Source organism: Canis lupus, chromosome 8, assembly GCF_011100685.1.
Source record: "Canis lupus familiaris isolate Mischka breed German Shepherd chromosome 8, alternate assembly UU_Cfam_GSD_1.0, whole genome shotgun sequence".
NCBI classification, from domain to species: domain Eukaryota; kingdom Metazoa; phylum Chordata; class Mammalia; order Carnivora; family Canidae; genus Canis; species Canis lupus.
Genome location: NC_049229.1, coordinates 64,851,062 through 64,864,703, shown reverse-complemented (window position 1 = coordinate 64,864,703; position 13,642 = coordinate 64,851,062). Strand labels below are relative to the sequence as shown.

Below are 13,642 nucleotides of genomic sequence, written 5' to 3'. Positions count from 1 at the left end.
CTGCAGGGGCTCCCGCGCTGCAGAGGCTCCCGCGCCCGTGCCCCGGGGCGCCATGGGCGAGCTCCCGTTCTTCAGGGCGCACGCGGCCTTGCACCCGGACCACCTGTGGATCTGGGAGACGTCCGTGTACGTGGACGAGAACCAGCGCACCTGGCTGCCCGTAACCATCGAGGTACAGCCGCCCCGGGGCGGGCCGGGCGCGCGGCGTGGGCATCCGGGGTGGGACCACCTGCCCCGACTCCCAGGGGCGGGCGGGGGGGTGGGGGGCAGCGGAGCCTGCTTCACCCGGAACGCAGCGGTGCAGACGCCGAATTAGGAACAAAGATAAAAAAAAAATATTATGGTAGCTCTGCAGGATGTGAGAGGCCTGGAATCCCAGGTCCCCACCACCGTGTCTCTTGGCATTTAAATCTCTGGTTAGGGCACAGGACACCAAGACCACAAAGTGGAGGTTTTTGCATTGTCCTCATAGATCCTGCGTGAAACATACCCCTAGCCCAATGTGGGGCAGGCTTTGTGTCCATGTGATTGAAAGGGCCTGTTTTCTTAATATGTAAAGTTTTTTTTTTTTTAATTTTTATTTATTTATGATAGTAACAGAGGGAGAGAGAGAGAGAGGCAGAGACACAGGCAGAGGGAGAAGCAGGCTCCATGCACCGAGAGCCCGACATGGGATTCGATCCGGGGTCCCCAGGATCGCGCCCTGGGCCAAAGGCAGGCGCCAAACCGCGGCGCCACCCAGGGATCCCTGTAAAGTTTTTTTTTAAGATTTTATTTATTTATTCACAAAAGACAGAGAGAGAGAGGCAGAGGGAGAAGCAGGCTCCATGCAGGGAGCCCTACATGGGACTCGATTCCGGGACTCCAGGATCACACCCTGGGCTGCAGGCCGTGCTAAACCGCTGAGCCACCGGGGCTGCCCTTAATATGTAAAGATTGACTTAAAACCAATAAGAAGGGATCCCTGGGTGGCTCAGCGGTTTAGCACCTGCCTTTGGCCCGGGGCGCGATCCTGGAGTCCCGGAATCGAATCCCACGTCGGGCTCCCGGTGCATGAAGCCTGCTTCTCCCTCTGCCTGTGTCTCTGCCTCTCTCTCTCTCTCTGTGTGACTATCATAAATAAATTTAAAAAAAAAATAAAAAAAAATAAGAAAAAAATGAACACGCAGACTAAAAGTGGTCTAGAGGCTCTAGAAAACTATAAACGAACACAGCAAGAATGGTGATTTCCACTCATATCTTGCAGGATGATCTGAATTATTTAACAATTCTAATTTATCTCATAGATGGGAAATTAAAAACAAAAAACAAATTAAAAACAAAAAACAAAAAATGATTTCCACTTTGGAAAAGTAGTTCTTGAGCAGACACGAATGCCTAGTTTATAGACCCAGCCTGCTTTCCAGGCTATGAGGTTTTGTGGGGAATGTGATAAAATCCTGCTACTCAGCAAGCTGATGCTTGCTGAGGGGTGCAGAACAATAAAATAATTGAAGCTGGTGGTAAGTTGTGTAAGGATGAGAGGCAGTAACGAGTGGCGTGGGGTCTACAGGCAAGACCCCGTCAGAGAATTAATTTGCATTTGTTTGTCATGCTTTTGTCCAATCATTTTATTTGAAACCTTTGTAAGTCTCACTTTTAGATATGCGGGCCTCATGTGTATTTCATAGAGCTGGATTTTGCAGAAATTTGTCCCTGTAGATAAAAAGTTGTGCAGAAACCTATCTAAGGAAGGGTGTGAGCCGCGTGTAGATCTCAGCGAGAATGTTCCAGGCAGAGGACCACAGATGCAAGAGATTACTGGGGATGTGGCATGTCCTGGAAAGAGCAAGAAGGCCTTTGTGGGAGGTGGAGGAACAGGGTGGGAGGTGGAGGACTGAAGAGATGAGGGAGGCACGGGCCCACATTAGTGGGTCTGTGGACCATGGTAAAGGCTGCAGTTTCTTCTGCCCACAATGAGAAGCCACTGGAGGGTGTCAAACAGGAGGTGACATGATTTTTAGACGCACACCCTGGCTGCTGTGCTGTGAGCTGATCGTGGGGCACATGACCAACGAGGTGGCAGGTTAGCTTACTGCAGTAGAGGGGCACTGGTGGAGATGGGGAAAAGTGGTCTCTCACCTGATTGTGGGTGCTGGGGAAATTTGTTTCAATGGGGCATTTGTGGGCACCTGGCTGGCTCAGTCGGTGGGGCAAGCGACTCCTGATCTCAGGGTTGTGGGTTCAAGCCCCGTGTTGGGTGTAGAGATTACTTAAAAAAAATTTTTTTTTAATGAATAAATAAAAGGGGCTGGGCTCTGTGACAAAATAAAGAAGAATCAAAGAAACTGCAGCTAAGGAAGCTCAGGGACGAATGTTCAGTTTGTCAGGAAGACGTGGGCCTGGTGTGGCCCCGTCTGGGTGTCTAGACTCATGTAAGTGCCGGTCATCTCCGCCTGGCCCGATGCCTGAGAGGGGCATGCATGGCGCAAGGGGTGAAGTTGCTGGGAAGAGTGATCGCCAGCATTTCAGATGTCAGCTGGGCCGTGAGGGTGGCAGGAAGGACCCTGGGTATTTGGGTGCTGGGGAGCCTGGGCCCTGAAGGCATGCCCTGGTCTTCCCTTCCCTTCAGACGGAGAGCAGCCTCCAGGTACTCATGCGTCAGGAAGATGTCCCCCTAGGGGAGGCCATGTGCCCCAGCCTGCTAGCCCCATGCCTGCTGCCTTCCATGTGGCAGCTCTACCCTGGAAGAAGATACCGAGGCTCAGACTCCAGTTTCTGGCGCATAGTGTACCACATTGAGGCAAGTGTGTCCTCCTCCTGGACACCGTCGAGTCATCTTGGGTGGGCCTGTCCTGTCCTCCTCGCCTCCCCCAGGCCCCCATGTCTGGCCTCTGAGGTCAATCCATTCCCTCCATCTCTCACCAAAAGCTAAACAAGTAGGAGTTTACAACTGCAGGTTTTTCAAGGATTGGACTGGGGAGACATCAGAAGACATTGACTGGGCCACCTTCTGAGGTCTCAGCCACAGGGAGGCCTCTCGGATGGGCAGTCAGGGGGTGAAGGCTGGTGGGAGGAGGGGCTCCTCGAATCCCCCGCCCCCAGGCAGGTTCCTGCCTGCTGCTCCGAGCTCCTGGAAGGCCCGGGAGGCAGGAATAGAAGGATGGAAGGAGACTTCCTAGGGCCCGGGCCTCTCACCCGCTTCTCCCGTGCAGCTCAGTGGCATGGAGGACATGCTCCTGGAGCAGCTGCCAGACCTGGAGGATGAGTGACCAGGTGAGTACCTTCGGGGCCCAGCACCTGTTGGTCCAGAGTGCCCAGGTCGGGATGAAGGACCACCCTTCTCGCATGAAGGCAGTGCTGACTCCCACCCCGACGGAACTGTCCTCTGAGGGTCTCAGGGTCCCTGCTCTCCCCATTACCACACTGGGGGCTAGTCAGTTGTCCGCGGCCCCCTTCCCCGCAGGGGTGCACGTCTGTACAGCGCCTCTCACGTTATGGGTGCTCCCACTTGATCATCACCTCGACTGAGCTGGGAATTACTCGATTTCCTAGGTTACAAAAACGAGCCTCGAGGAAGCACCATAACTGGGGCAGGTCACAGAGCCGGGTTCCCAATCCCAGTGCGCTGACACCAGGCCTCTCGCTCTCTTGGTCATCTGCCCTGGCTCAGACGCAGGGGCTCAGCCCTGGGGGCCCAGGCCGACCCCCAAGCTCCCCGTCCAGACTCCCCCCAGCAGCTCCGCTCGCACCCACCCTCCACCCCGGCCCTCGCCCGTGCCACATCCTCCCCTTTGCCTTTGACTCTGTCTTCTCTTAGCCCAGGTCCCGCGCTCCTGTCTCCTCCTGCATCCCCCGAGGCCACGTCCTGCTGGCCCGCAGAGGGGATGTTCGTGCTTGCGGTCACCTTCGTTTACCAGCTGTGCGTGTCCTGTTCCAGTACTTCCCCAGTCCGGGGGGGATTGGGGGGCCGAGGATGAGCCCTACACAGGGCCTGCTGGACCTGCCTGTGGCCCCCCAGTCTCCCCCGCCGGCAGGTTGGCACTGGAGAGGTTGGTACGGCATCCTCCGGGTGTCCCAGCAGCACCTGGCCTCTGGTTTTCCCCACGCCCTGATGGTTTTTGGCCTCTGTCTCCATTCTGCCCCTCCCAGTAACTAGTGTCGCCTGTCACATACCCGTGGCTGCTTCTCAGTCTGTTCCCTCAGCTCCCTGTGCCCCTGGCTGCAGGGGAGAGCAGGCCCGCTCACTTGAGCCTGGGCCAGGCTTTCCAACCCCTGCACCAGCTGTGTGACAGGCGGCATGTCTGCACAGGCCCCTGCCTGCAAAAGCCCCCCCTGCGCAGGTGGGCACAGGTGCAGGTCACAGGAAGGCCCGAGAGGAGCCCAGATCTGTGCCCAGGACCTGGAAGCCCGCTAGTCCACAGTCCCCAGCTCACAACCGAGCGGGGGGCTGAGCAGGCGAGACCAGACACCCTCGGTCACCCATCTGTGGAGGGACAGAGGGACAGAGGGTGCAGGGGCTGCTTTTAAATGCTGCCCACACACCCGGATGTCACGAAGTTGTATGTAGTGTGAACACTTTGTAATGTTGATTAATTAAATGTAAAACAGTTTGTCTACCTCAGTGCCCAACCAGCTTCTATTCGTGACCTAGATGCCAGAGGAGAGAATCAGGGACAGGCCGTCGGTCACCAGAGAAGACATTTTTTTTTTAAGATTTTATTTTATTTATTCATGAGAGACACAGAGCGAGAGCGAAAGGCAGAGACACAGGCAGAGGAGAAGCAGGCTCCATGCAGGGAGCCCGATGTGGGACTCAATCCCGGGTCTCCAGGATCACGCCCTGGGCTGCAGGCAGCGCTAAACCGCTGCACCACTGGGGCTGCCCCAGAGAAGACATTTTGGAAGGGAAAGAATACTCATGAATTCATTGTGTTTCTTTTACTTTGGTGATAAGGCTAGAATTTTTTTTTTTCCTATAATCCAAAATCTCAAAACCCCAGTGTTCTTGGAGGGAGTAAGTGACCTCAGAAAGTCTTTGCCAGCAGCTCCTTGCATTCAAGGTCACACCCTCTGGTCCCCCCCTCCCTGCTCTGGCACCCATGGGCTCTGTCCTGACATGTGTAGTTCCAGGGCCACCAGGAGTCCCTGTTCCCACTCGCAGCTGTCCCCAGCTCCCCAGGCCTCAGCTGGAGGGAGTCCCTTTCCTACAGCCCAGCCCACCCCATGCCCTGTCCCCGCCTGCTTCCATCACAAGATTAGCTGCCCCCGCCCCCGCCCCAGGAGCCGGTAAATAGGGCCTCAGGTATCACAGAGGGATGCTTCCAGTAGAAGGAATCCATCCTGTGTGGTGCATGGGTCCTCCCACTTGTGTGTGGCCAGAGTCCGTAGCTTCTTCGTCACAGAGAGGTATGGGGGTAATGATGTGTATACTGTTAGGTACCTAATAAGAGCATCATAGGAGGAAAGCACCGCTTCTCCTATTTTATATTCCTTGATCCCAGTCTTACGAGGACAGGTGAACGTTGGACACCACATGTGACAGGGTTTGTGCCTCTTGTGATTGGAACCCCATTGGCTTGCATGGTGCTTGCCAGCGTAAGAGTCTGGTGTGTGGGAGCTGTCCGTAGGCAGACCCCTCTTGGTAGGGACAACATCAGGATGTCAGAACAGGAGAAACGTCGGAGATCAGCCAATTGCTTCATTTTAGGAACTGGCCCAGGAAGAGGAAAGTTTGGGCAGACTGTGTCCCTCTCACTCCCACCCCTCATTCATGTGTTGATGCCCTAACATCCAGGCCCCATGTGGGGCATTTGGGAAATGGTTAGGATTAGCTGAGGTCACGAGGGTGGGACCCCATGATAGGATTAGTGCCCTGAGAAGAAGAGGAAGACACAGAAAGAGCAGCTCTCCATGCACAAGCCCCAAGGCAAGGCCAAGTTGAGGACACAAGGAGCCAACAGCTGTCTATAGGCCAGGAAGAAAGTTCTCGAAGGTCCTCACCAACTGCCCAGTCTGCTGGCACCCTCTGGAACCTTGAGAAATAAATGTGTGTTGTTTAAGCCTTCCAGTCTCTGGTATTTTGTTCTAGAAGCCCAAGCAGACTGACTGGTCTTGTTCCAAATGCTTGTTTCGGAAACGTCTGATCCACACTGGGAGCTCTGCTGGGTGCCACAGATAGAGCAGTGACCAGAGCACAGGCCCTGCTATCACGTAGCTTTCGTTTGGGGGGAAAAAAGACCAACAAGAAGCTTATGTGCACAGTGCTACAGAGGAAACCAAACAGGGTGATCTGACGGGGTTAGGTCCAATGGGGAAGAAGTGGGGGTGGCCTACGAAGATAGGACCTTGAGAATGAGAGAGAGCTAGCTTCTTAAACCAGGGAAGAGAGTCCCAGGGTAAGGAAATGATGCCTGTGGTGCAGGTTTAATTTGAAATTAGAAACAGCCAAAGGATTCCTGCTCGTTAAAAGAAAGGCTGTTTTATAAGAATAAGTGGCCCTAATGAAATAACTAAATACATCGAAGAATCTACTGTTTTCCATGGCAAGAGGGACTTTGAGCGTTGGCTGAGACAGTTGGGTGGAGAGTGGGGCCCCCGCTTGAGGCGAGGATGTGGCTTGGACAAAGGGGAATGTACCAGAGCCCTGCTCCAGCCTGTGTCGAGTTTGAGAGGCCTGTGATTCCTCCAGTTGTGAGTGTTGATGGGCTGTTGATTGAACATGAATCCAGAACACAGGTCAAGACTAAAAAGATAAGGGACACCTGGGTGGTTCATTGGTTGAGCATCTGCCTTTGGGTCCGGTCGTGATCCTGGGGTTCTGGGATCGAGTCCAGCCTCGGGCTCCCTGCATGGAGCCTGCTTCTCCCTCTGCCTCTGCCTCTGTGTGTGTGTGTCTCTCATGAATAGATAAACCTTTAAAAAACAGAGAGAGAGAGAGAGAGAGAGAGAGATGAAGACCATGGAACACACTGTTGGGGGCTGAGGAAAGAAGAGTGACAGTGGGATCTGGTCCCTAGAGACTAATGGTGTCGTCAGGGAGTTTAGTGCTGTGACAGGGGTGAACGAGCGAGAAGGGGAGGCAAGGAGGGATGACATGGCTCTGGACTTAATCGGCGGGGCTCAGAGAAGCCTGGCTTCCAGGGTGTTGGGGGGCAAAGTGGGTATCGAGCCTGGGTGTATGCACAGAATGAAGAGCTCCGCAGAAAGGGACAAACCAATGAGGCAGAATGGGGGGCAGGGGGTGCAAAGAACATTCCTGAAGCTAACAGAGATGAACTGGGGTGCAAACCTGCGGTGCCTGGCATCAGATGCAGCTGCTCCCGTGGTTTTCAATACCATGCCGATCCTGCTTCCTTCCCCCTCCCACACACAAAACGGGGGTCCACTTCTTTTGTTTTGCCAAAGTATTTTATTTTATTAATTTAAATTTCAACTTTTTTAAAAAGATTTTGTTTATTCATGAGAGACGCAGAGAGAGAGGCAGAGACATGGAGGAAGAAGCAGGCTCCCTGCAGGGGAGCCCGATGCAAGGCTCGATCCCAGGACCATGACCTGAGTCAATGACAGATACGCCATCACTGAACCACCCAGGCATCCCGTGCCAAGTATTTTAAATATTTGGTAATTTTGCCCACAAGCCTTTTATTACGTATCTTTACATATAAGACTTTTATTCCTGATAACCACCATAACATTATCACACTAACAAAATTCATTGTGATTCCTTTTTTTTTCCCTATTTAAAAAAAAAAATTTATTGGAGTTCAATTTGCCAACACGTAGCATAACACCCAGTGCTCATCCAGGCCAAGTGCCCCCCTCCGTGCCTTAATACCCTCTGATAGCCAGTCTGTTTTCAGATGTCCTCACTGGTCTCAAATGTCTTTCCACGGTTGGTCTAAACCAAGGCACAGACGGTGTGTGGTTGATGTGTCTCAGGTCTCTTGTCATCTGTGCCTTGGTTTTTATTTAAGTCTACATTGTATGTTTCAGGAATTTATAGTTTTAATCATAAAGGTTTGGCACATTCTTGTCGAAACTATTCTCAGGCATTTTATTTATTTTTGTTATTGCAATGCTGTCTTTCCTTTTGTCATCTTTAACAGGACGTTGCCTGGAGGGTGGTACCTATGTGCGTATAAAATCCCTATTGTTTCCAATATGTCAATGTCCTAGTCTGTTATTACTAAATTATCTCATTGTTTATAGTAGTTTTAATTTACTCTTTGGGTATTCCAGATGTATAATGAAGTATCTGCAAATAGAGAGATTATTACCTCTTCTTCTCTAATTATGTGGTTGTAACTCCTTTCGCTTGTCTGATACCTCCAGCACTATGGTAAGTAGTGGAGGTATTAGGCATTCTTTTATTTTCTTAAATTTAACCGGAGAGCCTCTAGAGTTTCCCCATTAAGTATAATCCTGGCTTTGGAGCTTAAATATTTGTATTTTATCACATTAAAGAAGCATCTTTCAATTCCTTTTTTTAGAAGTTTAACGTGAATGGGTTTTTTGCATGCCTTTTTCTTTTCTTTTCTTTTTTTGATTTTTTATTGGTGTTCAATTTGCCAACATATAGAATAACAGAGTTAGGAGTCTCTCATGTTCTCTCTCCCTTTCTGATATTTCCCACTCATTTTTTCTCCTTTTCCCTTTATTCCCTTTCACTATTTTTTATATTCCCCAAATGAATGAGAGCATGTAATGTTTGTCCTTCTCCGATTGACTTACTTCACTCAGCATAATACCCTCCAGTTCCCTCCACGTTGAAGCAAATGGTGGATATTTGTTGTTTCTAATGGCTGAGGAATGTTCCATTGTATACATAGACCACATAAGGAGATGATCATATGATATTGCCTTGAACTCTAATAATACCATATTTTTTTTTAAGATTTTATTTATTCATGAGAGACAGAGAGAGAGGCAGAGGGAGAAGCAGGCTCCATGCAGGGAGCCTGATGTGGGACTCGATCCCAGGACCGTGGGATCGTGCCCTGAGCTGAAGGCAGATGCTCAACCACTGAGCCACCCAGGCGTCCCATAATACCATATTAATATTAGGTTATTGACTGTTTCTTGCATTCCTGGAATGCCAGACCAGTTGGTCATGATATATAAGGTGTTGATGGTGAATCTCTTTGCTGATATTTTATTTAAAATATTTTATTCATAAGAGACACACAGAGAGAGGTAGAGACATAGGCAGAGAGAGAAGCAGGCTCCCTGCAGGGACCCCAATGCTGAACTAGATCCCAGGACTCTGGGATTGTGACCTTAGCCAAATGCAGATGCTCAACCACTGAACCACCCAGGTGCCCCTTTACTTAACATTTTTGCACCATAGTGGAAGTGTTCTGGATCCCCCCCTTCAGTTTTTGTCAAGTTTTAGCATCAAAGTTATATTCACTTTATAACAATAATTTCAAGACTTCTTGTGTTGTATCCTGTAAGAGTGCAGGTTACATTAGAATTTTTTTTAAGCTTGATAGAATTCCTTTATGAATCCATTCAAGCCTGGTCCCTTTTTAGAAAGAGCATTTGTAGAATTTTCTATTTCTGTAAAAATCGATCTGTTTAAGTTTTCTCTCTCTACTGGGGTCAATTTAAGTTAAATCAATTTTCCTAGGAAAGCATCAGTTTCATCTAGGTTTTATATTTTCTTTTTATAGTTATTCACAATAGTCTCTTAAGTTTTAATATTCTCTGGGTGATTATTGCCCCCTGTCATTTCCTATTTTGTCTTTTTTGTGTTTCATCGCACTTCATAAAATTAAGTTTGTCTACTTTATTTCCCAAAGACCCAACTTTCTGATTCACTTATGCTATTTTTTTTTGTTTTGTTTTTTGTTTTTCTAGCTCACTGACATCTGTTTCTATCTTTCCTTCTTTATTTATGTACTCTCATTTTCCTTTTCTCTTTTTCTAGCTATTTTATTTATTTTTTTTTATTTTTTTTATTTACTTATGATAGTCACACACACACACACAGAGAGAGAGAGAGGCAGAGACACAGGCGGAGGGAGAAGCAGGCTCCATCAGGGAGCCTGATGTGGGACTCGATCCCAGGTCTCCAGATCACGCCCTGGGCTGAAGGCGGTGCTAAACCGCTGAGCCACCCTGGCTGCCCTAGGAGTTTTATTTAAATATAATTGACATACCATACAATTCACATATTTAAAGTGTCCAATTCAGTTGTTTTTTGCATATTTACAGAGTTGTACCACCATTACCATGATCAATTTTAGAACATTTTCATTACCTCAAAAAACAAACAAACAAAAACTATGTAATCACTAGCAGTTACTCCATAATACCACCAAATTTCTCAGCACCAGACGATCACTAGTCTCCTTTCTACCTCTATAGATTTGCTTATTCTAGATATTTCATCTAAATGGAATCCTTTAATATGGTCTTCTGTGACTGGATTCTTTAGTATAATATTTTCAAAGTTCATACGTGTTATAGCATGTATCAGTATTTCATTCCTTTTTATGATCAAATAATATTCCATCATATGAATATTCCACATTTTATAAATTCATGGACATTCGAGTTATTTCCACTTTTACTATTATAAATAATACTGCTGCAAACATTCACGTGTAAGTTTTTGTGTGGACATATTTTTTGCTGTTGATTTTTTGAAAGGATTTTATTTATTTGAGAGAGAGAACCCAAAGAGGGATGGAGAAGCAGATTCCTCACTGAGCAGGGAACCCAACTCAGGGTTCAATCCCAGGACCCTGAGCTACCTAGGTGGCCCATGGACATATGTTTTTATTTCTCTTGGTTATATACCTGGGAGTGGAATTATTGGGTCATATGGTAACTTGTTTTTGACTTTGTGAGGAATTACCAGATTGTTTTCCAAAGTGGCTGCACATTCCCACCAGCAGTATGTGAGCATTCTAATAACTCCACATCCTTGTCAACACTTATTATGTGGCTCTCGGATTCTAGCCATCTAGTCAGTGTAAAATGGTATCGAATTGTGGTGTTGATCTGAACGTCCCTGATAGCTAATGATATCTATACATTTTCATGTGATTTTTGGCCATTTGTATCTTCTTTGGAGAAATGCCTGTTAAGATGAATTGCCTATTTTTTTAAATAAATTTATTTTTTATTGGTGTTCAATTTGTCAACATACAGAATAACACCCAGTGCTCATCCCGTCAAGTGCCCACCTCAGTGCCCGCCACCCAGTCACCCCCACCCCCCGCCCACCTCCCCTTCCACCACCCCTAGTTCGTTTCCCAGAGTTAGGAAGGTATAATCAATGTATAACGTATTTCAGGTATATGACAAAATGATCAAATATTTGTACATATTGCCAGATGATCACCACAATAAGTCTAGTTACCACCCATTACCATAAACAGTTATGAAATTTTTTCTTATGAGAACTTTTAATATTACTTTGTTAGCAACTTTTAAATATGCAATACAGTATTACTAACTATAGCCACCATGCTGTACATTGCATCTCTGCGATTCATATATTGCTCATTTTTTAAAAATGGGATTATTTTCTCTTTTTATTACTGAATTATAAGAGTTCTTTATATATTTGGATTCAACTCCCTTATCAAAAGTAATTTATCGGGATCCCTGGGTGGCGCAGCGGTTTGGTGCCTGCCTTTGGCCCAGGGCGCGATTCTGGAGACCCGGGATCGAATCCCACGTCGGGCTCCCGGTGCATGGAGCCTGCTTCTCCCTCTGCCTGTGTCTCTGCCTCTCTCTCTCTCTCTCTCTGTGACTATCATGAATAAATAAAATCTTTAAAAAAAAAAGTAATTTATCAATATTCTCCTAATCTGTGTCATCTTCTCTTTTGTTTGATAGTGTCCTTTAAGCACAAAACTTCTTAATTTTGATGAATTCTAATTTACTTTTTCTTTTATCACTTGTGTCTTTAATAGTATATCTAAGAAAGCTTTGCCTGACCCAAGTCATGAAGGTTTGCTCTACATTTTCTTCTAAGAGTTTTATGGTTTAAATTCTTACATTAAAGTCTGTAGTCCATTTTGAGTTGACTTTTATGTATGGTATGAGGTAGAGATCCATGCATATAGTAAGTTGCCTCAGTGTCATTTGTTGAAAGGACTATCCCCCCCCACCGCATTGAATTGTCTTGGCACTTTTGTCAAAAATTGACTGTAAAAGTAAGGTTAATGTTTGGATTCTCAGTTCTCTTCTGTTGATATATACACATCCATCCTTATGTCAATACTACACTGTCTTGATTACTATGTCTTTGTGATAAGTTTTGAAATTGAGAAGTGTGAGTGTTCCAATCTTGTTCTTTTTCAAGATTATTTTCATTATTCTGGGTCCCTTGAATTTCCATATGAATTTCAAAGTCAGCTTATCAGTTTCTACAACGAAGTCAGGGAGATTTGAGAAGAGATTGTGTTGAATCTATAGGCCAATGTGTAGAAAATTCCTATCTCTAATCTGCTCAGGCTGCTGTAATCAAATACCATAGATTGGATGTTTTGTTTCCATGGTTATGTTTATACTAATATCTCAGGGTGGTGTCCTTTCTCCTTTTAAAAATGCTATTGGTTGTGCTCACTTCAGCAGCACATATACTAAAATTGGAACATTATAGGGAATATTAGAATGGCCCCTGCACAAGGATAACCTGAAAATTCCTGAAGCATTCTAGATTTTTAAAAAATACTGTTGGTTGTAACACTGTCCAAAGAACTTCCTGGAATGATGAAAATGTTCTTTATTTGTGTTCTCCAGTATGGAAGCTACTGGATGCATATGAAATGAAATGTGAATGGTGACTAATCTAATTGAGAAACTGAATTCAAAATTAAGTCAATTAACTTAAGTTTAAATAGCCATACATGGCTGGTGGCTACCATGTAGGATGGTGCAGACCTTTTTTTAATCACTTACTATGAACAATATTGAAATTAGTAACCTCTTCTTTCCCCTCTCTTCCTTCTCCCTGAAGTATTTAATGTGCTATCTATTCAGTGCTAAATGAAACCTTTAAGGCAACCAGCAAACTTACTTTCTCTATAATATTTCCCTTCTCTGCCCATTTTCAATAGCTCAATTACATCTTGGTTATCAGAGGATGTTACAAATACATAGTATTTTTCACACTGTGCCCACTGCTCTTCATTCTACCATTAAATATGTTCAGTGCTCATCAGTTGTTCTTAGGAAAAGCTTCTCTCAGATTTTCTTGATTGTCTGAAGCATATTGGTTAGTACATTACTCAGGAAGGGCCCACAGGAGCATTATTCCCTGATTACCTCAACTTCACCATGGTTTGTAGCCTTTATACTTGATGGTCACTTTGGCTAAATTAAAAAAAAATTGGCTCACATTTTCTTTCTCGGGTATCTGTATTATGTTATTTCATCTTTTCCATTGTGTTTTAACCTTAGAGTGTTCTGTGAAGATGTATTACCTTGCAAGTTACTTGGTGGTTTTACCTTATGCCAAAAGGATTTCTATTCTGTGAAGTCTAATAACTTTAATAGACTGTGTCTTGCAGTTGACTATTCTGGTCCAGGCACAGCATGTTCCCTTTAAACAGACAGGTTCAAGTTAGTGTGTGTATATGTTTTCAGGAAAGTTTTTCTTTAATAGCTGTTTTTATTTGTTCCTCTCTACTGCCTTATTTTT

At 46.3% G+C, this 13,642-nt stretch overlaps 1 protein-coding gene and 1 non-coding gene across 2 annotated transcripts; both read left to right on the top strand.

The window, feature by feature from the left end:
- The first annotated feature begins 52 nt into the window (after positions 1-52).
- TCL1A (TCL1 family AKT coactivator A) lies at positions 53-6,010 on the top strand. Its single transcript, XM_038545982.1, has 4 exons — positions 53-172; positions 2,612-2,782; positions 3,195-3,255; positions 3,800-6,010. Exons 1-3 carry the CDS (start codon positions 53-55, stop codon positions 3,249-3,251), a joined length of 348 nt encoding a protein of 115 aa, XP_038401910.1. The 3' UTR covers positions 3,252-3,255; positions 3,800-6,010.
- A 6,547-nt stretch (positions 6,011-12,557) lies between these two features.
- Positions 12,558-12,664, top strand: LOC119873040. Its single transcript, XR_005363845.1, has one exon. It is a non-coding gene; the product is annotated as a U6 spliceosomal RNA (small nuclear RNA).
- Positions 12,665-13,642: the final 978 nt, after the last annotated feature.

Excerpts from the sequence above, each read along its gene's own strand:
- TCL1A (XM_038545982.1), top strand. The coding sequence starts at position 53 with ATGGGCGAGCTCCCGTTCTTCAGGGCGCACGCGGCCTTGCACCCGGAC. Across the intron at positions 173-2,611 it reads GGCTGCCCGTAACCATCGAG|ACGGAGAGCAGCCTCCAGGT; the intron begins GTACAGCCGCCC and ends CCTTCCCTTCAG. Across the intron at positions 2,783-3,194 it reads GCATAGTGTACCACATTGAG|CTCAGTGGCATGGAGGACAT; the intron begins GCAAGTGTGTCC and ends TCTCCCGTGCAG.